General features: G+C 47.7%; 1 protein-coding gene across 1 annotated transcript in view; it reads right to left on the reverse strand.

The window, feature by feature from the left end:
* The window catches only part of LOC143775062 (dynein axonemal heavy chain 3-like), a 2,972,411-nt gene that overhangs the window by 781,375 nt on the left and 2,168,949 nt on the right, over nt 1-22,087 (reverse strand). The window contains exon 49 of the mRNA XM_077262897.1: nt 21,607-21,756. Within this exon, the coding sequence (XP_077119012.1) occupies nt 21,607-21,756 (150 nt within the window). The remainder of the gene's footprint in view (nt 1-21,606; nt 21,757-22,087) is intronic.

Raw genomic sequence — 22,087 nt, forward strand, 5'->3', positions numbered from 1 at the left:
ACCACCTTACACCCAATGATAGCATTCACCTCCTAATCGTTTGTGGACGAGCCCGATGTCCTGGCAGATGACTCGGAAAACCGGGACATGTGAATGAGTTTTAGGAGGGACACATGAAAGGTGTCGGTGATACCTAGGCGTGGAGGAAGAGCCAACCGGTAAACCACAGGATTGACTTGTTCCAGGATCTTGAAAGGGCCTATGTAGCGAGGCGCAAACTTAGTGGACTCAACTCACAGCCTGTTACGGGTGGAGAGCCACACAAAGTCACCAGGAGCAAAGGTGGGAGCGGGGCACCGGTGTGCATCAGCAGAAACCCTCATTCTCTCCTTGGAGGCCCAGATGACATCCTGTCTGTGGTCCCAAATCTCACGTGCCTTCACCGCCCAGTCTGCCACCCTAGAATTGGTGGATGACATGGGCATGGGTACAGGGACACGGGGATGCTGGCGGTAGTTATGCAGGAGGGGGCTCTGCCCGGTAGAGTCAGCTACAGCATTGTTCAATGCAAATTCCACCCATGATACAAGGAAGCCCAGTCAACCTGCCTGGTGGAGACAAAATGTCGCAGGTATGTGACCAGAGTTTGGTTGGCCCTCTCTACCAACCCATTTGTCATGGGATGGTATGCAGAGGAGAGATTTAGCTCAATGCTGAGTAAACGACAGAGCTGTCTCCAGAACCCGAGTCGCAAACTGGGGACCCCGGTCACTGACAATCTTTTCTGGCATACCCGTGCAGAAGGTATCCGTGGAAGAGGCACCAAGTGCACCATTTTGGAAAAATAGTTGGTGACTAGTGACTAACCAGATAATGGTGCAGCTACGAGACTTGAGTAAGCCCACCACGAAATCTATCCCAACCATCTCCCAGTGCCTGTCTGCCACCGGTAAGGAATCAGCAGGCCGTTGCCGAGAAGACCGATTCTGGGCGCAGGAGACACATGCCCGAATATAGTCCCTGACGTCACGGGCCATATGTGGCCACCAGTACATCCTCGTCAGAAGCTCAGATGTCCTCTTGGTCCCAAAATGTTCACCCACAGTTCTCAGGCTCTCTGAAGAAACAATAAGCCGAGGCTCCTCCTCCTCTGATGACACTATGGAGCGGGAGAGAGCGTCGGCATGAATGTTCTTGTCCAAGGAAAGAAAATGGAGGGTCAAATGGTACCGAGAGAAGAACAGAGACCATCTAGCCTGGCAAGAATTTAGCCGCTGGGCAGTCTGTAAATACACCAAATTCTTATGGTAAGTGCAAACTTGGAAGGGAAAACGAGCCCACTCCAGGAGGTGTCTCCACTCTTAGAAGGCCAACTTCATTGCTAGCAGCTCCCTGTCCTCGATGGAATAATTCCTCTCCGCCGGTGTGAAGGTCTTAGAGAAAAAGAAGCAAGGATGCTTCCGACCTTGAGCATCCTTTTGGAATAGGACCGCTAGAGCACTGACGAACGAGGTATCCACCTCCATTATAAAAGGATTAACTACATTGGGGCAATGAAGAATAGGAGCGCTAGCAAAGTGGGACTTGATAGAAAGGAAGGCCTTGGAGACCTCCTCCGACCACAATTTGGGATTTCATCCCTTCTTGGTGAGGGCTACCATGGGAGCTACCAAAGTTGAGAAGCAGGGAATGAGCTGGCGGTAAGAGTTGATGAACCCCATAAAGTACTGCACCGCTTTGAGAGAATGGGGTTCCTGCCAGTCCATCACAGCCTGTAGCTTGGTAGGATCCATGGCTAATCCCCGGGCAGAGATGATATAGCCCAAGAAAGGCAAGGACTCCTGATCAAACACACACTTCTCCAACTTGGCATAGAGGGAGTTTGCCCGTAGGAGATCAAAGACTTTGCAAACATCTCTCTGGTGGGAATCTATATCTGGAGAGTAGATGAGAACATCATCCAGATAGACTACAACTGAGGTGGAGAGCATATCCTCGAAGATATCGTTCACAAAGTCTTGGAAAATGGCTGGGACATTACAGAGCCTGAAGGCCATCACCAGGTATTCATACTGCCCGTCCCTGATATTAAAAGCCATTTTCCATACGTCCACCTCACGGATGCAAATCAGGTTGTAAGCACCCCACAGATCAAGCTTAGTAAATACCCTCGCTCCCCGAAAACTATCAAAGAGCTCAGATATGAGGGGCAGAGGGTACTTGTTCTTAACAGTGATCGCGTTAAGACCCCTGTAATCTATGCATGGACGTAGTTCTCCGTTCTTCTTCTTTGGGAGAAACTCGACCATTGGGAGGCTCTGCACCAGGCCAAAAGTCAATAGGACAGTCATGGGGCGGTGAAGCGGAAGGGTCTCCACAGCCTTCTTGGAGAACACATCCGCATAGGGCCAATAGTGCTTGGGGAGAGAGGAAAGATCTGTGGGTACCTCAGTAGTAGCAACCTAAATGCACTCCTTCAGACATCTACCCTCACAAGATTCACTCCGTCCCAGAATTCTCCCTGAGGTTCCACTCAATATGTGGAGAGTGGTAACATAGCTACGGTATCCCTAGCAGAATCTCATCAATTCACTCAGGTATGATAGGAAGGGAGATAATCTCCTGATATGAAGGAGACATGGAAAGAGTAAATGGGATAGTTTGGTGGGTAATCTGTGAGGGTAGTGTTGACCCATTTACCACTCATATGGTCACTGGTTTGGCGAGCATCACCGGGGGTATTGCGTACCATTGGGTGAAAGCAGAAGACATGAAGTTGCCCTCTGCCCCAGAACTCACTCAAACCTCTACTGTGTGAGTGGATGGGCCTATGGTGATCGCTGTTGTGAATTTGCTTTTTGCTCCCTCTAGTGGTTACTAGTTTTTTGACTCTGGTTTTTCTGTCATTCCTTTTATCCGCACCTGGGTCGTTAGTTAGGGGTGTTGCTATATAAGCTTCCTGGACCTTCAGTTCAATGCCTGGCAACATAGTTATCAGAGCTAGTCTGCTGTGCTCTTGTCTACTGATCCTGGTTCCAGTTATATCAGCTAAGTCTGCCTTTTGCTTTTTGCTATTTGTTTTGGTTTTGTATTTTTGTCCAGCTTGTTCCAAATCTATATCCTGACCTTTGCTGGAAGCTCTAGGGGGCTGGTGTTCTCCCCCCGGACCGTTAGACGGTTCGGGGGTTCTTGAATTTCCAGTGTGGATTTTGATAGGGTTTTTGTTGACCATATAAGTTACCTTTCTTTATTCTGCTATCAGTTAGCGGGCCTCTCTGTGCTAAACCTGGTTCATTTCTGTGTTTGTCATTTCCTCTTACCTCACCGTTATTATTTGTGGGGGGCTTCTATCCAGCTTTGGGGTCCCCTTCTCTGGAGACAAGAAAGGTCTTTTGTTTTCCTCTACTAGGGGTAGCTAGATTCTCCGGCTGGAGCGTGTCATCTAGAGTCAACGTAGGAATGATCCCCGGCTACTTCTAGTGTTGGCGTTAGGAGTAGATATATGGTCAACCCAGTTACCACTGCCCTATGAGCTGGATTTTTGTATTCTGCAGACTTCTACGTTCCTCTGAGACCCTCGCCATTGGGGTCATAACAGTTTGCCAGGCCAGTATTAAATGTTTAATGCATTGCAGAAGAGGGATTATAAGAAAGAAGATTCTGAGTTTTGTTTTTTTTTCTTCTTCCCCTTTACCTCAGAGTGGCTATGCTTGCTGCAGACATGAATGTCCAGACCTTGATTACAAGTGTGGACCAGCTGGCTACTCGTGTGCAGGGCATACAAGACTATGTTATCAGAAATCCTAGGTCAGAACCTAAAATACCGATTCCTGAACTGTTTTCCGGAGACAGGTTTAAGTTTAGGAATTTCATGAATAATTGTAAGTTGTTTTTGTCCCTGAGACCCTGTTCATCTGGAGACTCTGCTCAGCAAGTAAAAATTGTTATTTCGTTCTTACGGGGCGACCCTCAGGATTGGGCTTTTTCGCTGGCGCCAGGAGATCCGGCATTGGCTGATATTAATGCGTTTTTTCTGGCGCTCGGTTTACTTTATGAGGAACCCAATCTTGAGATTCAGGCAGAAAAGGCCTTGCTGGCTATGTCTCAGGGGCAGGACGAGGCTGAAGTGTATTGCCAAAAATTTCGGAAATGGTCCGTGCTGACACATTGGAACGAGTGTGCACTGGCCGCTAATTTTAGAAATGGCCTTTCTGACGCCATTAAGAATGTTATGGTGGGTTTTCCCATTCCCACAGGTCTGAATGATACTATGGCACTGGCTATTCAAATTGACCGGCAGTTGCGGGAGCGCAAAACCGCAAATTCCCTCATGGTGTTGTCTGAACAGACACCTAATTCGGTGCAATGTGATAGAAAAACCGCAAATTCCCTCATGGTGTTGTCTGAACAGACACCTGATTTAATGCAATGTGATAGAATCCTGACTAGAAATGAGCGGAAAATTCATAGACGCCGGAATGGCTTGTGCTACTACTGTGGTGATTCTACACATGTTATCTCAGCATGCTCTAAACGTATAGCTAAGGTTGTTAGTCCTGTCACCGTTGGTAACTTGCAACCTAAATTTATTCTGTCTGTAACTTTGATTTGCTCACTGTCATCTTATCCTGTCATGGCGTTTGTAGATTCAGGTGCTGCCCTGAGTCTTATGGATCTGTCATTTGCTAAGCACTGTGGTTTTACTCTTGAACCATTAGAAAATCCTATTCCTCTTAGGGGTATTGATGCTACGCCATTGGCAGCAAATAAACCGCAGTATTGGACACAGGTTACCATGTGCATGACTCCTGAACACCGCGAGGTGATACGTTTCCTGGTTTTACATAAAATGCATGATTTGGTTGTTTTAGGGCTGCCATGGTTACAGACCCATAATCCAGTCCTGAACTGGAAGGCTATGTCAGTCTCAAGTTGGGGCTGTCGGGGTATTCATGGGGATTCCCTGCCTGTGTCTATTGCTTCGTCTACGCCTTCGGAAGTTCCGGAGTATTTGTCTGATTATCAGGATGTCTTCAGTGAGTCTGAGTCCAGTGCACTGCCTCCTCATAGGGACTGTGACTGTGCTATAGATTTGATCCCAGGCAGTAAATTTCCTAAGGGAAGACTGTTTAATCTGTCGGTACCTGAACATACCGCTATGCGTTCATATATCAAGGAGTCTCTGGAGAAAGGACATATTCGTCCGTCTTCTTCCCCTCTTGGTGCGGGATTCTTTTTTGTGGCAAAAAAGGACGGATCTTTGAGACCTTGTATTGATTATCGGCTTTTAAATAAGATCACTGTCAAATTTCAGTATCCTTTACCGCTGTTGTCTGACTTGTTTGCCCGGATTAAAGGTGCCAAGTGGTTCACCAAGATAGACCTTCGTGGTGCGTACAACCTTGTGCGCATTAAGCAAGGTGATGAATGGAAAACCGCATTCAATACGCCCGAAGGTCATTTTGAGTACTTGGTGATGCCTTTTGGGCTCTCCAATGCGCCTTCAGTTTTTCAGTCCTTTATGCATGACATTTTCCGGAAGTATCTGGATAAATTTTTGATTGTTTATCTGGATGATATTTTGGTTTTTTCTGATAATTGGGATTCGCATGTGGAGCAGGTCAGGTTGGTCTTTAAAATTTTGCGTGAAAATTCTTTGTTTGTCAAGGGCTCAAAGTGTCTCTTTGGTGTACAGAAGGTTCCCTTTTTGGGGTTCATTTTTTCCCCTTCTGCTGTGGAGATGGACCCAGTCAAGGTCCGAGCTATTCTTGATTGGACTCAGCCCTCGTCAGTTAAGAGTCTTCAGAAGTTCTTGGGTTTCGCTAACTTCTACCGTCGTTTTATCGCTAATTTTTCTAGCGTTGTGAAACCTTTGACGGATATGACCAAGAAGGGCTCAGATGTAGCTAACTGGGCTCCTGCTGCCGTGGAGGCTTTCCAGGAGTTGAAACGCCGGTTTACTTCGGCGCCTGTTTTGTGCCAGCCCGATGTCTCACTTCCCTTTCAGGTTGAGGTGGATGCTTCAGAGATTGGAGCAGGGGCCGTTTTGTCGCAGAGAGGCCCTGGTTGCTCTGTTATGAAACCTTGTGCCTTTTTCTCTAGGAAGTTTTCGCCTGCCGAGCGAAATTATGATGTGGGCAATCGGGAGTTGTTGGCCATGAAATGGGCATTTGAGGAGTGGCGTCATTGGCTCGAGGGTGCTAAGCATCGTGTGGTGGTCTTGACTGATCACAAAAATCTGATGTATCTCGAGTCTGCTAAACGCCTTAATCCGAGACAGGCCCGCTGGTCATTGTTTTTCTCCCGCTTTGATTTTGTTGTCTCGTATTTACCAGGTTCAAAGAATGTGAAGGCCGATGCTCTTTCTAGGAGCTTTGTGCCTGATGCTCCTGGAGTCGCTGATCCTGTTGGTATTCTTAAAGATGGAGTTATCTTGTCAGCTATTTCTCCGGATCTGCGACGTGTGTTGCAGAGATTTCAGGCTGATAGGCCTGAGTCTTGTCCACCTGACAGACTGTTTGTCCCGGATAAGTGGACCAGCAGAGTCATTTCCGAGGTTCATTCCTCGGTGTTGGCAGGTCACCCGGGAATTTTTGGCACCAGAGATCTGGTGGCCAGGTCCTTTTGGTGGCCTTCCTTGTCAAGGGATGTGCGGTCATTTGTGCAGTCCTGTGGGACTTGCGCTCGAGCTAAGCCTTGCTGTTCTCGTGCCAGCGGTTTGCTCTTGCCCTTGCCTGTCCCGAAGAGACCTTGGACACATATCTCCATGGATTTCATTTCTGATCTTCCGCTATCTCAGGGCATGTCCATTATCTGGGTGATATGTGATCGCTTCTCAAAGATGGTCCATTTGGTTCCTTTGCCTAAGCTGCCTTCCTCTTCCGATCTGGTTCCTGTGTTTTTCCAGAACGTGGTTCGTTTGCACGGCATCCCTGAGAATATTGTGTCGGACAGAGGATCCCAGTTCGTTTCCAGGTTCTGGCGATCCTTTTGTAGTAGGATGGGCATTGATTTGTCGTTTTCGTCTGCTTTCCATCCTCAGACTAATGGGCAGACGGAGCGAACCAATCAGACTTTGGAGGCTTATTTGAGGTGTTTTGTCTCTGCTGATCAGGACGATTGGGTGACATTCTTGCCGTTGGCTGAGTTTGCCCTTAATAATCGGGCTAGTTCCGCCACCTTGGTTTCGCCTTTTTTCTGCAACTCTGGTTTCCATCCTCGCTTTTCTTCGGGTCATGTGGAGCTTTCTGACTGTCCTGGGGTGGATTCTGTGGTGGATAGGTTGCAGCGGATCTGGAATCATGTGGTGGACAACTTGAAGTTGTCACAGGAGAGGGCTCAGCGCTTTGCCAACCGCCGCCGCGGTGTGGGTCCCCGACTACGCGTTGGGGATTTGGTATGGCTTTCTTCCCGCTTTGTTCCTATGAAGGTCTCCTCTCCCAAATTTAAACCTCGTTTTATTGGGCCTTACAAGATATTGGAAATCCTTAATCCTGTATCTTTTCGTCTGGATCTTCCTGTGTCGTTTGCTATTCACAATGTATTTCATAGGTCCTTGTTGCGGCGGTACATTGTGCCTGTAGTTCCTTCTGCTGAGCCTCCTGCTCCGGTGTTGGTTGAGGGCGAGTTGGAGTACGTGGTGGAGAAGATCTTGGATTCTCGCCTCTCCAGGCGGAGGCTTCAGTACCTGGTCAAGTGGAAGGGCTATGGTCAGGAGGATAATTCCTGGGTGGTCGCCTCTGATGTTCATGCGGCCGATTTAGTTCGTGCCTTTCATGCCGCTCATCCTGATCGCCCTGGTGGTCGTGGTGAGGGTTCGGTGACCCCTCACTAGGGGGGGGGGGTACTGTTGTGAATTTGCTTTTTGCTCCCTCTAGTGGTTACTAGTTTTTTGACTCTGGTTTTTCTGTCATTCCTTTTATCTGCACCTGGGTCGTTAGTAAGGGGTGTTGCTATATAAGCTTCCTGGACCTTCAGTTCAATGCCTGGCAACGTAGTTATCAGAGCTAGTCTGCTGTGCTCTTGTCTACTGATCCTGGTTCCAGTTATATCAGCTAAGTCTGCCTTTTGCTTTTTGCTATTTGTTTTGGTTTTGTATTTTTGTCCAGCTTGTTCCAAATCTATATCCTGACCTTTGCTGGAAGCTCTAGGGGGCTGGTGTTCTCCCCCCGGACCGTTAGACGGTTCGGGGGTTCTTGAATTTCCAGTGTGGATTTTGATAGGGTTTTTGTTGACCATATAAGTTACCTTTCTTTATTCTGCTATCAGTTAGCGGGCCTCTCTGTGCTAAACCTGGTTCATTTCTGTGTTTGTCATTTCCTCTTACCTCACCGTTATTATTTGTGGGGGGCTTCTATCCAGCTTTGGGGTCCCCTTCTCTGGAGGCAAGAAAGGTCTTTTGTTTTCCTCTACTAGGGGTAGCTAGATTCTCCGGCTGGAGCGTGTCATCTAGAGTCAACGTAGGAATGATCCCCGGCTACTTCTAGTGTTGGCGTTAGGAGTAGATATATGGTCAACCCAGTTACCACTGCCCTATGAGCTGGATTTTTGTATTCTGCAGACTTCCACGTTCCTCTGAGACCCTCGCCATTGGGGTCATAACAGATCGCCCCCTTGATGGACAGTTTGGAGGAAAACGCCGCTGTGTCTAGTGAACCTCCTCCAATGGTTACTAGACGCGATTGTTTCCAAACCGCTGAGGACATTTCCTGGCATAATGTCCTGTTGTGATATTGGATCTTGGGCTCCCCCGGTGGCCACTGGTGGAATTGAACTGGTGTGCATCATCCCCTCTGTTCACCTGTTTCCATCAGGATGTGGGAGTCGCTATTTAACCTTGCTCCTCTGTCACTTCCATGCCGGTCAACATTGTAATCAGAAGCCTTTCTGTGCATGTTCCTGCTGCTAGACAACTCCCAGCTAAGTTGGACTTTAGTCCTCGTTTGTTTTTGCATTTTGTTCCAGTTCACAGCTGTAGTTTCGTTTCTGTGTCTGGAAAGCTCTTGTGATCTGAAATTGCCACTCTGATGTTATGAGTTAATACTAGAGTCTTAAAGTAATTTCAGGATGGTATTTTGATAGTGTTTTCCGCTGACCATGAAAGTGCCCTTTCTGTCTTCCTGCTATCTAGTAAGCGGACCTCAATTTTGCTAAACCTATTTTCATACTACGTTTGTCATTTCATCTATAATCACCGCCAATATATGTGGGGGCCTCTGTCTGCCTATCGGGGATATTTCTCTAGAGGTGAGCCAGGACTATATTTTCCTCTGCCAGGATTAGTTAGTCCTCCGGCCGGCGCTGGGCGTCTAGGGATAAAAAACGTAGGCAACGCTACCCGGCTACTGTTAGTTGTGCGGCAGGTTTAGTTCATGGTCAGTTTAGTTTCCATCCTTCCAAGAGCTAGTACTTATGTTTGCTGGGCTATGTTCTCTTGCCATTGAGAACCATAACAGTTTGACCGGCCCAAAAAGGGTTAAATTAATTGACAGAGAAAGGAGAGAAAAGAGAAGTCTGCTGAAGATTTTTTTTTTTTTTTTTTTTTCTTCCCTTCCCTTCAGTTCTGAGTGTGCTTGTAATTGAATCTCTTGCAAGTCTGCCTATATTGCAGCCTTTCTCTCTCTCTCTCTCCTTCTAATCCTGGAATGGCTCTGTGTTCACCTGTTTAAAATGGATATTCAGAGTTTAGCTGCAGGTTTGAATAATCTCACCACGAAAGTTCAAAATTTACAAGATTTTGTTGTTCATGTTCCTATATCTGAACCTAGAATTCCTTTGCCTGAATTTTTCTCGGGGAATAGATCTTGCTTTCAAAATTTCAAAAATAATTGCAAGTTGTTTTTGTCCCTGAAATCTCGCTCTGCTGGAGATCCTGCTCAGCAGGTCAGGATTGTGATTTCCTTGCTCCGGGGCGACCCTCAGGATTGGGCTTTTGCATTGGCTCCAGGGGATCCTGCGTTGCTCAATGTGGATGCGTTTTTTCTGGCCTTGGGGTTGCTTTATGAGGAACCTCAGTTAGAGCTTCAGGCGGAAAAGGCCTTGATGTCCCTATCTCAGGGGCAAGACGAAGCTGAAATATACTGCCAGAAATTCCGTAAATGGGCTGTGCTTACTCAGTGGAATGAGTGCGCCCTGGCGGCGAATTTCAGAGAGGGTCTCTCTGATGCCATTAAGGATGTTATGGCGGGGTTCCCTGTGCCTGCGGGTCTGAATGAGTCCATGACAATGGCTATCCAGATCGATAGGCGTCTGCGGGAGCGCAAACCTGTGCACCATTTGGCGGTGTCTACTGAGAAGACGCCAGAGAATATGCAATGTGATAGAATTCTGTCCAGAAGTGAACGGCAGAATTTAAGACGAAAAAATGGGTTGTGCTTCTATTGCGGTGATTCAACTCATGTTATATCAGCATGCTCTAAGCGTACTAAGAAGCTTGATAGGTCTGTTTCAATTGGCACTTTACAGTCTAAGTTTATTCTATCTGTAACCCTGATTTGTTGTTTATCATCTATTACCGCGGATGCCTATGTCGACTCTGGCGCCGCTTTGAGTCTTATGGATTGGTCCTTTGCCAAACGCTGTGGGTATGATTTGGAACCTCTTGAAACTCCTATACCCCTGAAGGGGATTGACTCCACCCCATTGGCTAGTAATAAACCACAATACTGGACACAAGTAACTATGCGGATAAATCCGGATCATCAGGAGATTATTCGCTTTCTTGTGCTGTATAACCTACATGATGTGTTGGTGCTTGGATTGCCATGGCTGCAATCTCATAACCCAGTCCTTGACTGGAAAGCTATGTCTGTGTTAAGCTGGGGTTGTAAGGGGACGCATGGGGATGTACCTGTGGTTTCCATTTCATCATCTATTCCCTCTGAGATTCCTGAATTCTTGACTGAATATCGTGACGTTTTTGAAGAACCTAAGCTTGGTTCATTACCTCCGCACCGGGAGTGCGATTGTGCCATAGATTTGATTCCGGGTAGTAAATACCCTAAGGGTCGTTTATTTAATCTGTCTGTGCCTGAACATGCTGCTATGCGAGAATATATAAAGGAGTCCTTGGAAAAGGGACATATTCGTCCTTCGTCATCTCCCTTAGGAGCCGGTTTTTTCTTTGTGGCTAAGAAAGATGGCTCTTTGAGACCGTGTATTGATTATCGGCTTTTGAATAAAATCACGGTTAAATATCAATATCCGTTGCCACTGCTGACTGATTTGTTTGCTCGCATAGAGGGGGCCAAGTGGTTCTCTAAGATAGATCTCCGTGGGGCGTATAATTTGGTGCGAATTAAGCAGGGGGATGAGTGGAAGACCGCATTTAATACGCCCGAGGGCCACTTTGAGTATTTGGTGATGCCTTTTGGTCTTTCAAATGCCCCTTCAGTCTTTCAGTCCTTTATGCATGACATTTTCCGTGATTATTTGGATAAATTTTTGATTGTGTATCTGGATGATATTTTGATTTTTTCGGATGACTGGGACTCTCATGTCCAGCAGGTCAGGAGGGTTTTTCAGGTTTTGCGGTCTAATTCCTTGTGTGTGAAGGGTTCTAAGTGCGTTTTTGGGGTTCAAAAGATTTCCTTTTTGGGATATATTTTTTCCCCCTCTTCCATCGAGATGGATCCTGTCAAGGTTCAGGCTATTTGTGATTGGACGCAACCCTCTTCTCTTAAGAGTCTTCAGAAATTTTTGGGCTTTGCTAACTTTTATCGTCGATTTATTGCTGGTTTTTCTGATGTTGTTAAACCATTGACTGATCTGACTAAGAAGGGTGCTGATGTTGCTGATTGGTCCCCTGCTGCTGTGGAGGCCTTTCGGGAGCTTAAGCGCCGCTTTTCTTCCGCCCCTGGGTTGCGTCAGCCTGATGTTGCTCTTCCTTTTCAGGTTGAGGTCGACGCTTCTGAAATCGGAGCTGGGGCAGTTTTGTCGCAGAGAACTTCCGATTGTTCCGTGATGAGACCTTGTGCCTTTTTCTCGCGTAAATTTTCGCCCGCCGAGCGGAATTATGATGTTGGGAATCGGGAGCTTTTGGCCATGAAGTGGGCTTTTGAGGAGTGGCGTCATTGGCTTGAGGGGGCTAGACATCAGGTGGTGGTATTGACTGACCACAAAAATCAAATTTATCTTGAGTCCGCCAGACGCCTGAATCCTAGACAGGCGCGCTGGTCGTTGTTTTTCTCTCGGTTTAATTTTGTGGTGTCCTACCTGCCGGGTTCTAAGAATGTTAAGGCGGATGCCCTTTCTAGGAGTTTTGAGCCTGACTCCCCTGGTAACTCTGAACCTACAGGTATCCTTAAGGATGGAGTGATATTGTCTGCCGTTTCTCCAGACCTGCGGCGGGCCTTGCAGGAGTTTCAGGCGGATAGACCTGATCGTTGCCCACCTGGTAGACTGTTTGTTCCTGATGATTGGACCAGTAGAGTCATTTCTGAGGTTCATTCTTCTGCGTTGACAGGTCATCCTGGAATGTTTGGTACCAGGGATTTGGTGGCAAGGTCCTTCTGGTGGCCTTCCCTGTCTCAAGATGTGCGAGGCTTTGTGCAGTCTTGTGACGTTTGTGCTCGGGCCAAGCCTTGTTGTTCTCGGGCTAGTGGATTGTTGTTGCCCTTGCCTATCCCGAAGAGGCCCTGGACGCACATCTCGATGGATTTTATTTCGGATCTTCCTGTTTCTCAGAAGATGTCTGTCATCTGGGTGGTGTGTGACCGTTTCTCTAAGATGGTCCATTTGGTTCCCCTGCCTAAGTTGCCTTCTTCGTCCGAGTTGGTTCCTCTGTTTTTTCAAAATGTGGTCCGTTTGCATGGTATTCCGGAGAATATCGTTTCTGACAGAGGAACCCAATTCGTGTCTAGATTTTGGCGAGCATTCTGTGCTAGGATGGGCATAGATTTGTCTTTCTCATCTGCTTTCCATCCTCAGACTAATGGCCAGACCGAGCGGATGAATCAGACCTTGGAGACATATTTGAGGTGTTTTGTGTCTGCAGATCAGGATGATTGGGTTGCTTTTTTGCCTTTAGCGGAGTTTGCCCTCAATAATCGGGCCAGCTCTGCCACCTTGGTGTCTCCTTTTTTCTGTAATTCGGGGTTTCATCCTCGATTTTCTTCTGGTCAGGTGGAATCTTCGGATTGTCCTGGAGTGGATGCTGTGGTGGAGAGGTTGCATCAGATTTGGGGGCAGGTAGTGGACAATTTGAAGTTGTCCCAGGAGAAGACTCAGCTTTTTGCCAACCGCCGGCGTCGGGTTGGTCCTCGGCTTTGTGTTGGGGACTTGGTGTGGTTGTCTTCTCGTTTTGTCCCTATGAGGGTTTCTTCTCCTAAGTTTAAGCCTCGGTTCATCGGCCCGTACAAGATATTGGAGATTCTTAACCCTGTGTCCTTCCGTTTGGACCTCCCTGCATCTTTTTCTATTCATAATGTTTTTCATCGGTCATTGTTGCGCAGGTATGAGGTACCAGTTGTGCCTTCCGTTGAGCCTCCTGCTCCGGTGTTGGTTGAGGGCGAGTTGGAGTACGTTGTGGAAAAAATCTTGGACTCCCGTGTTTCCAGACGGAAACTCCAGTATCTGGTCAAATGGAAGGGATACGGTCAGGAGGATAATTCTTGGGTGACTGCCTCTGATGTTCATGCCTCCGATCTGGTCCGTGCCTTTCATAGGGCTCATCCTGATCGCCCTGGTGGTTCTGGTGAGGGTTCGGTGCCCCCTCCTTGAGGGGGGGGTACTGTTGTGATATTGGATCTTGGGCTCCCCCGGTGGCCACTGGTGGAATTGAACTGGTGTGCATCATCCCCTCTGTTCACCTGTTTCCATCAGGATGTGGGAGTCGCTATTTAACCTTGCTCCTCTGTCACTTCCATGCCGGTCAACATTGTAATCAGAAGCCTTTCTGTGCATGTTCCTGCTGCTAGACAACTCCCAGCTAAGTTGGACTTTAGTCCTCGTTTGTTTTTGCATTTTGTTCCAGTTCACAGCTGTAGTTTCGTTTCTGTGTCTGGAAAGCTCTTGTGATCTGAAATTGCCACTCTGATGTTATGAGTTAATACTAGAGTCTTAAAGTAATTTCAGGATGGTATTTTGATAGTGTTTTCCGCTGACCATGAAAGTGCCCTTTCTGTCTTCCTGCTATCTAGTAAGCGGACCTCAATTTTGCTAAACCTATTTTCATACTACGTTTGTCATTTCATCTATAATCACCGCCAATATATGTGGGGGCCTCTGTCTGCCTATCGGGGATATTTCTCTAGAGGTGAGCCAGGACTATATTTTCCTCTGCCAGGATTAGTTAGTCCTCCGGCCGGCGCTGGGCGTCTAGGGATAAAAAACGTAGGCAACGCTACCCGGCTACTGTTAGTTGTGCGGCAGGTTTAGTTCATGGTCAGTTTAGTTTCCATCCTTCCAAGAGCTAGTACTTATGTTTGCTGGGCTATGTTCTCTTGCCATTGAGAACCATAACAATGTCCTGACTGATGGCAGAAATTACAGACCATGGGTATTCGAGCGACCTGGGACTTAGGTCCGCTCTAGACACCTCCATGGCCTCATGTGGCTCGGATGCCTGAACTGGAGATTCAAGAGGTCTGGCAAAGGTGGGAGCTAGCAGGAACCTCTGCCTACACTGGACTTGTTCCAATCTTCGTTCGTTAAAACGAAGGTCTATGCGGGTATTGCTGTTAGCTCCTTCAGTGTGGCAGGAATCTCCTTAGTAGCCAAGGCGACTTTCACATGGTCAGCCAGTCCCTTCCAAAATATTGGGATAAGGACTTTATCCGGCCACTCCAGCTCAGACGCCGGAAGTGGACGGCAAAATGACTGACCATGGACGAACCCTGTGTCAATACCAGCAATTGGAGCACCGTATCATGGGTGGCACGAGGTCCCCAAAAGACCTGTTTCAGAGTCTTCAAGAACCGCGGAGCAGTCCCACCGTGGCGTTGCCCACTCCAACGCCCTGCCTGACAAAAGGGATATAATAAATCCCACCTTAGCCTGCTCCGTGGGAAAACGTACAGCCAGGAGCTCAAGATGTATAGCACACTGGCTCGCGACACAGCTTACTGTCACCAGCAAACTTATCTGGCAATGGGAGACGGGATAATGTTGGAGCAGGGGTGGCAGTGGACAAACTGGCTGCAGCTATGCTAGCAGCCTGAACAGCAACTGCGGTAATATCGACCGCTGAGGTTGTGCACTCAAGAGCTGCCAACCTACCCTACAGCTGCTGGATGTACTTCTGTAGTCGTTGATTGTCCACCATTACTAGCCAGACCCTGGTGCTATTATAATGTTAAGGCTGGCGGAACGCACCAAATAATTATAAGGATGGTATAAGGTGCGCTCGCAGCCCGTGGTCCACCATGCAGAAATGACACCTGCTGCTCTGTAATAGTGGACATTATATGGTGGTATAATGTGAACACACACGGGTTAGCTTCAACCGGTATGTAGGAAGTGAACCCTGTTGCGTCACAGAGCTGCAATACCGCAGAGAGAGCGCTAGTTTTTTATGTCACAGGACTCTACCCCAAGTACACAGGGTTAGAGTCCCTCTAGACCACTAGCGCTCAGTGCCGCAACTGCGGTGCCAGGGAAAGCTTAAATAATAATTTACCTCACTGAGTCCATACAGGGCTTCCCGATGAAAGCCTTACTGGACACTGGCTCCCATGTGACAACATTGTCATATGTCCTCTTTAAGTGGTACAGGGATGATTCAGACATTACTCACAGCCCAGAGAAAGACCTTGCCATCCTTGCCAGCAATGGTCAGCCCTTGCTTGAGATGGGATATAAAGAGGTGACCATCAAGATTGGCTGAGTAGAATTGCAGTCTCAAGGTTTGATTATAGTTGATATTGACAAACGAGAATGCCATATTATGATCACTTTAGGCACTAATGTAATTGAAAATTGTCTTTGAAATTATTGTTTTGTTACAACAGGTAGCCGAGGCTGCCAGCTCCAGTCAGCATCGGGTCCTGCAAAGGAGATCAGAGCCCTGATGCACAGACAACAGGTAGAGCTGTCTGGTAGAGAAGTCAGCAGTTTCAGAGTAAGTGATCCTTTCCCCATTGCAGTACCTCCCAGAAGTGAAATGTTAATTTAGTGTTGGGCAGCAATAGGCCTCAGGGGTCAAGATTACCAAGCCCTTTTAGAACCTATGTACTCTGATAGTAGGCCCACTATCCTGACAGCCAGAGGGGTAGTTGATGTCCGCAAGGGCAGAGTACCAGTACGCATCCTGAATTGTGGGGAGAAAGAGGTCCATTTTCCCAGATATGTCACCTTTGCTAACTTGTTTACTGTCAGTAACAATGCAATACAAGCAACAGAACCATTTGTCCCGTCTGACCAGTTGGAGGACAATGGCTCTGCAGGACAGTTGGAGAATTGAAACTTTGGCCTGAAGGTGAAACCATCCAAATGCCACCGGCTGAAGCCCAAGGTTTAGTACCTAGGTCACATGGTAAGCGCCGAAGGTGTGGCACCGGACCCAGACAAAGTCACCGTTATCAGGGACTGGCCAAAAACCAGAACTATTCATGAAGTACGACAGTTCCTCGGGTTGGAAGGCTACTACCAAAGATTCATTAAAGATTTCACCAAGATAGCCGCATCACTGCAAGACTTGCTAGTGGACCAATCTAAGAAGACTAAGAACAAGAGTCCTCCATTTGAGTGGAACAATGGACTAGAAGAATCCTTCACTCGGTTGAGGCTGGCTCTCACAGGAGATGAAGTCTTGGCCTATCCTGACTATGATCAACCATTTGTACTCTACACAGATGCCAGCAATGTGGGATTGGGAGCACTGCTGTCCCAGGTGCAGAAAGGCAGAGATAGAGTGATTGCCTATGCCGGCAGGAAGCTTCGTCCCACCGAAAGGAACCTCAACAACTATAGTTCCTTTAAGTTAGAGTTCCTCACCATAGTCTGGGCAGTAACTGAGCACTTCAAACACCACCTGGCTTCAGCAAAGTTTGCCATCTACACGGACAATAATCTGTTAACCCACCTTGAAATGGCAAAGCTAGGTGCACTAGAGCAGCGATGGATGGCCTGGCTGTCCAACTATGCATTTACCTTCAAGTACCAAGCGGGACATAAGAAAGCTAATGCTGATGAGCTATCCAGGATGCTCAATTCACCAGGCAGGAGGAAGATCCAGAAGAACTCGAAGAAATTGAGTTACCAGCCTTCCACTGTCCAGTTGCGTCCCAGTGTACCCAAGGGGTGAGGAATAAGCGCTATATCGTACGAGAGCCAATTTTGAACCCATTACCCCATCATGAGTGGTCAGAGATGCAAGATAGTGACCCAGCCATTCTCCTAGTAATGGAGTTGCTGACACAAACTGATTCACACTCTGGTCCAGATGCCCCACAGGAAGCACAGTAGTTATGGAAGGAGAGAGGCAAGCTGTTCATCTATGAGGGTAAGCTGTGTCGGAGGAACATCAACTCGCACACTCGAACTGATCTGGCAGGTGGTAGTCCCAAAGCGGGATGTGCCAATGGTCTTGGAGGCGTACCACGATGGAGCAGGACACTTTGGGTGGAAGAAGTTGGAGGTCCTACTTCGTGAAAGATTCTACTGGGTTGGCATGAGGAGAGCCATTGAGAAGTGGTGCTGAGAATGAGGCCCATGCAACCTGCGCAGGAGAGACTGTAACAGCCAGCGAGCCCCATTACAGCCAATTATCACAAAGCAGTCACTTGAACTGGAAGCTCTGGATCACGTGAAGTTGACTCTGAGAAGGACTGGCTACACCTACACTCTGACCTTCATTGACCATTACTCAAGTTTCTTGGTAGTCGTGCCTGTTAAAGACCAAACAGTGAAGACAGCAGTCAAGGCATTTCACTAACACTTGTCGACCGCACAGTTACCCTGAACATGTGCTCACTGACCAGGTCCAGCCTTTGAGGTACAAGTGTTACAGGAGTTCTGTAACATGTACGGTTGCAAAAAAAATCACGATGATGCCGTACCATCCACAGACAAATGGCATGTGTGAGAAGATGAACCAGGTGGTAATTGACCTCTTGAAGACCTTACCACTGGAAGAACGAAATCAGTGGCTAGAGAAGTTGGCTGATCTGGTAGATCTATATAATCATATACCGGTAAACTCCACCAATTGCACTCCGGCCTATCTAATGAGGACAAGGCAAGTTAGCCATTGATTTGGACATGGGAGTCTTAACACCTGAGATGACACCACCAGATGCAGACTGGGATATAGAGTGGCAGCAACAATACCACAAAGTGCAAGAATGTGTGGAGAAAAGTTTCTCCTAGGCAAGACGGAGGCAGGAAAGGAATTACAATCAACACGCCCCTGCAGTGCCTTTGACACCAGGAGAACAAGTACTCAAAAGAAAGAGATGAGTTCACAAACTTGATGACCAGTGGGAGGCTGAGCCATACACCTTTGTACCTTCAGACTTTTATAACACCAAGGAATGCCTCATCAGCAAGGATGGAGGAGAAACCTCAAGGCAGTCCCAAGAGATCATCTAAAAGTGTGCCCTGATTAAATGAAAGACAAAGAGGAAGTCCAAGACACCCCTCGGCATGCTGTAGAGGTGGAAGAGAAGATCCATACTATCCTTGGAGAATTTCCTCAGTCATGGACACAAGTGAATCAGGTTATCGTAGTACCAGTCCTAACCTTTCATCAGCCTACTACACCGGATGAAGCAGAGACTCTTAATGAAACAGCTCCAGCAACAGATGCCACATCTGCACTGGAAAGCAGAAATCTGCCACTCTGCTAGCAGTGAAACTGTCAGTCTCATGGTGAGTCTAAGAGTCAGGAGAAGGCAGTCAAGAATACCAATACTACACAGGTCCACTTATAGTGTAGTGACCAGTTCACTCACTGCACAGCAGTAGACACTAGAGAAAAAGTCAGGTCATTGGAGAAAGCGGAAGCACAGGAGCTAGAGCCAAGAACAGAAACTCAGGAGGCGGAGCCAAGAGCAGGGGACAGAACCAAGAACGGAAATGCAGGAGGTGGAGCCAAGAGAAGGAGGCAGAGTCAAGAACAGAAACACAGCAGGCGGGGCCAAGAGCAGGAGGCGGAGCCAAGTACAGAAACGCAAGAGGTGGAGCCAAGAGCAGGAGGCAGAGTCAAGTACAGAAGCAAAAGAGGCAGAGACGTAGAAGCGGAGCAAGGTAGAACCGCAGGGAGCAGAGCTAGGTAGAACCGAATGGAGCAGAGCCAGGTAGAACCGCAAGGTGTGGAGCCAAGTAAAACCGCAAGGAGTGGAGCAGGGAAGAACCACAAGGAGCGGGGCAGCAGAGCACAGAGCAGAGGATCACAGAGTGCAAAGCTAAGAGTGGCAAAATGCAAGACACCTAGTGCAGAGCTGAGAGCAGAGCAAAGTCAGAGTGCAGAGAAAGACAGAGTGCAGAGCCGAGAGCAAAACCACAGAGTGCAGAGAAAGGTCACAGAATGCAGAGCAAGGAGCAAAGCAAGGTCGCAGAGTACAGAGCCAAAAGCAGAGCAAAGCAAGACACAGAGTGCTGAGCCGAAAGCAAAGCAAAGCAAAACACAGAGTGCAGAGCTGAGAGCGGAAGAGCAAAGCAAGACACAGAGTAAGCAGAGCAGGGAAAGGAAACAAAGGCAGGGATATAAATGGACATAGGAACAGGACTAGGCTAAGATAGAGTCAGTAACAGGACAAGGCACAGAGACACGGACACAAGCCAGGGTACGACGCCCCACTGGGTGGTGGACACAGGACACAGGTCAGTGTATGAAGCCCCACTGGGTGGCTACACAAGGACACAGGCCAGGGTACAACGCCCCACTGGGTGGCAAACAAAGGACACAGACCAGGGTACAACGCCCCACTGGGTGGCGGACAAAAGAGTCAAAGAGGCAGGGCCTGGCACCTCAGCAGCTAAGAACTGACTGAGGGAATAAGTTGCACAGGCTCCCACCAATGGGTGGGGATGTCTTGAATACAGGAAGCCTCATGGCAATTGGCCGGGGGCACTTAGCAAGGTGCACACAGTCCCAATAAGAAACAGGAGTTGCCGGCGCCGCCCCCCTATGCACACAGACAGAGCATGCACAGAGCAAGCAGCAGACATGAGGCACACAGCATGGAGCTGGCAGCAGAGAGAACTCAGAGCATGGACCGGAGAAGTGAGTGAGTTTGTGTTAAAAGCAGGTGGGGATGGGAGGCCATGCAGTGATGCCACCAGGGTTGTTACAATAGGCTGCCAGCGTGGCCGAAAAACCAGGCTCATCTATAAAATGGCCTGTAGCCATACCTAGGGACGACACACAACATGGGCTAAGGTGGTTTCCACCACCCAAACCCCAGGTACAAGGACAAAGACAATTCCTGGACGGCAGAGTAAGGACTAATCGTGGCAGTAACTGTGTTTTTTTTGGTTTTTTAGGTTTTGATAATTTTTACATTTTTAAGACCTTGTAGATTTTCATTTATTGCTTTTGTTAACAGTTCTTGTTAGGTAACCTCAGTCCGAGAGTACTGAATTAAACTGAGAGAGGAGTCCGGTTGCCACAGTGACATTGCCTCCCTGTAAGGGGTGATGTCATGCCTGGAGGCAAGAAGGAAGGTCCCCATGCCAGGTAACACAGTGTACATGTCAATTCCTGCACCAGTTCAGAAAGGGGAGCTTCCTTATAAATTCTGGCCAACAGGTGGGGTTAATGAGTCAGAAAGAAGTCAGCTGAGAGGTAAACAGGGGAGTTGCCATGGAAACAGGAGCCAGCTGGAGCTCATGACAGGACAGTGAGAGAGGAGAGTTGGCAGTTGGTATGTGGAGAGGGAAGGGAAAGGAGCAGAGACAAGAGCTCAGGAGAATAAAAACTTTGTATAGCTGACCCCAGAGCGGAGCGCTGATAAAAATGGACACCAGAGTCCTTGGCTGGGCGGGTACTGTACACCCTGACAGCCGAATCTGGAGGGCCAGGGACTCCAAGTTCCCTGGTGACACCGAACACCTGAATGCACGGTAGCAGACCAAGAGCCCGGGGCTGACAGTGAAAATGACAGTGCCCGTGAAATAGGCTCACGCTGTCTGCCATACAGGTTAGAAATTATCATGCAGCTTAGCCACAAGCAGCAGGGACCCTAAAAGAGAGCGCAGAAGGTAAGTCCCCAACCCCTCCTGGCAGGGTGGATCCCCTGAAAGCCACCAGGCAAGCCGGAATCAATCCATCATCTGTAATTGGTACCCCAAATTGCATCTACTTTCAAGTAAAAGGTAAAGAAAACTGCACATCTCTGTGTCCTTCACTTACTCTATGCACCCCATCATTTACCACCATCTGAACAATCAAATATATTTGTTCTGGGGCCCCACTCTACCCGTGGGGAGCCGAATCATCTTTGCTGTGTCACCATCCATCAGCCCCAATGGACCTAAATCGCAGCGTCGGCCACCCATTGCCAAAAACCACGGGTGGTGTCACAACCAACACCACATAATTATCCTCCATTTTATGACACGACCAGGGCCATGGAAATGGATCACGGCCCAGTGACCTCCCCCATAGAACTGTCCGATCCGATTCCATGTACCCTATTGCCCTGGCGGGCGCGTCAGTTTATTTTCTATTGCGATTCTTTAGCATGTCAAGATCTTTTGAAAATAAAACACATTTACATTTCTTACCTTTACTATGTGAAAAAACTTCTGACGGTCCTGACTGCTGACAAGTCTGTCACAGAAGACTCTGTAGACCTCATGTATCCAAAGTCTCATTAATTTCTGGGCTCCATTGGCACTCTGGTGTACTTGACTGGGTTTTAATAGTATGATTCCCTAAACAGAAAAGTGACATTTTCTGATTTTAATTAACAAATTATTGAGGTCTGTTACAGTAACAACATGACATTACTTAAAAAGTCATAGTCTGTAATTATTTTTACTAGGAAAAGGAATATTTTGAGAAAATAGTTCTGTACTAGTTAGAGATGGATGAATCTGCCAAGATTGTAATTCACCAACTTTAATTTGCAGGGAAATTCAACTTCCAGCAAAGATACTGCCAATTTAATGTTCTATATTATGCTCTGGTATCTCTCCGGACCCCATAGCATTATGAGCATTAAAACTTTAGGATATAAAAAAGAGTAATAATAGTCACATCATG

The sequence above is a fragment of the Ranitomeya variabilis genome, chromosome 5 (genome assembly GCF_051348905.1).
Source record: "Ranitomeya variabilis isolate aRanVar5 chromosome 5, aRanVar5.hap1, whole genome shotgun sequence".
NCBI classification, from domain to species: domain Eukaryota; kingdom Metazoa; phylum Chordata; class Amphibia; order Anura; family Dendrobatidae; genus Ranitomeya; species Ranitomeya variabilis.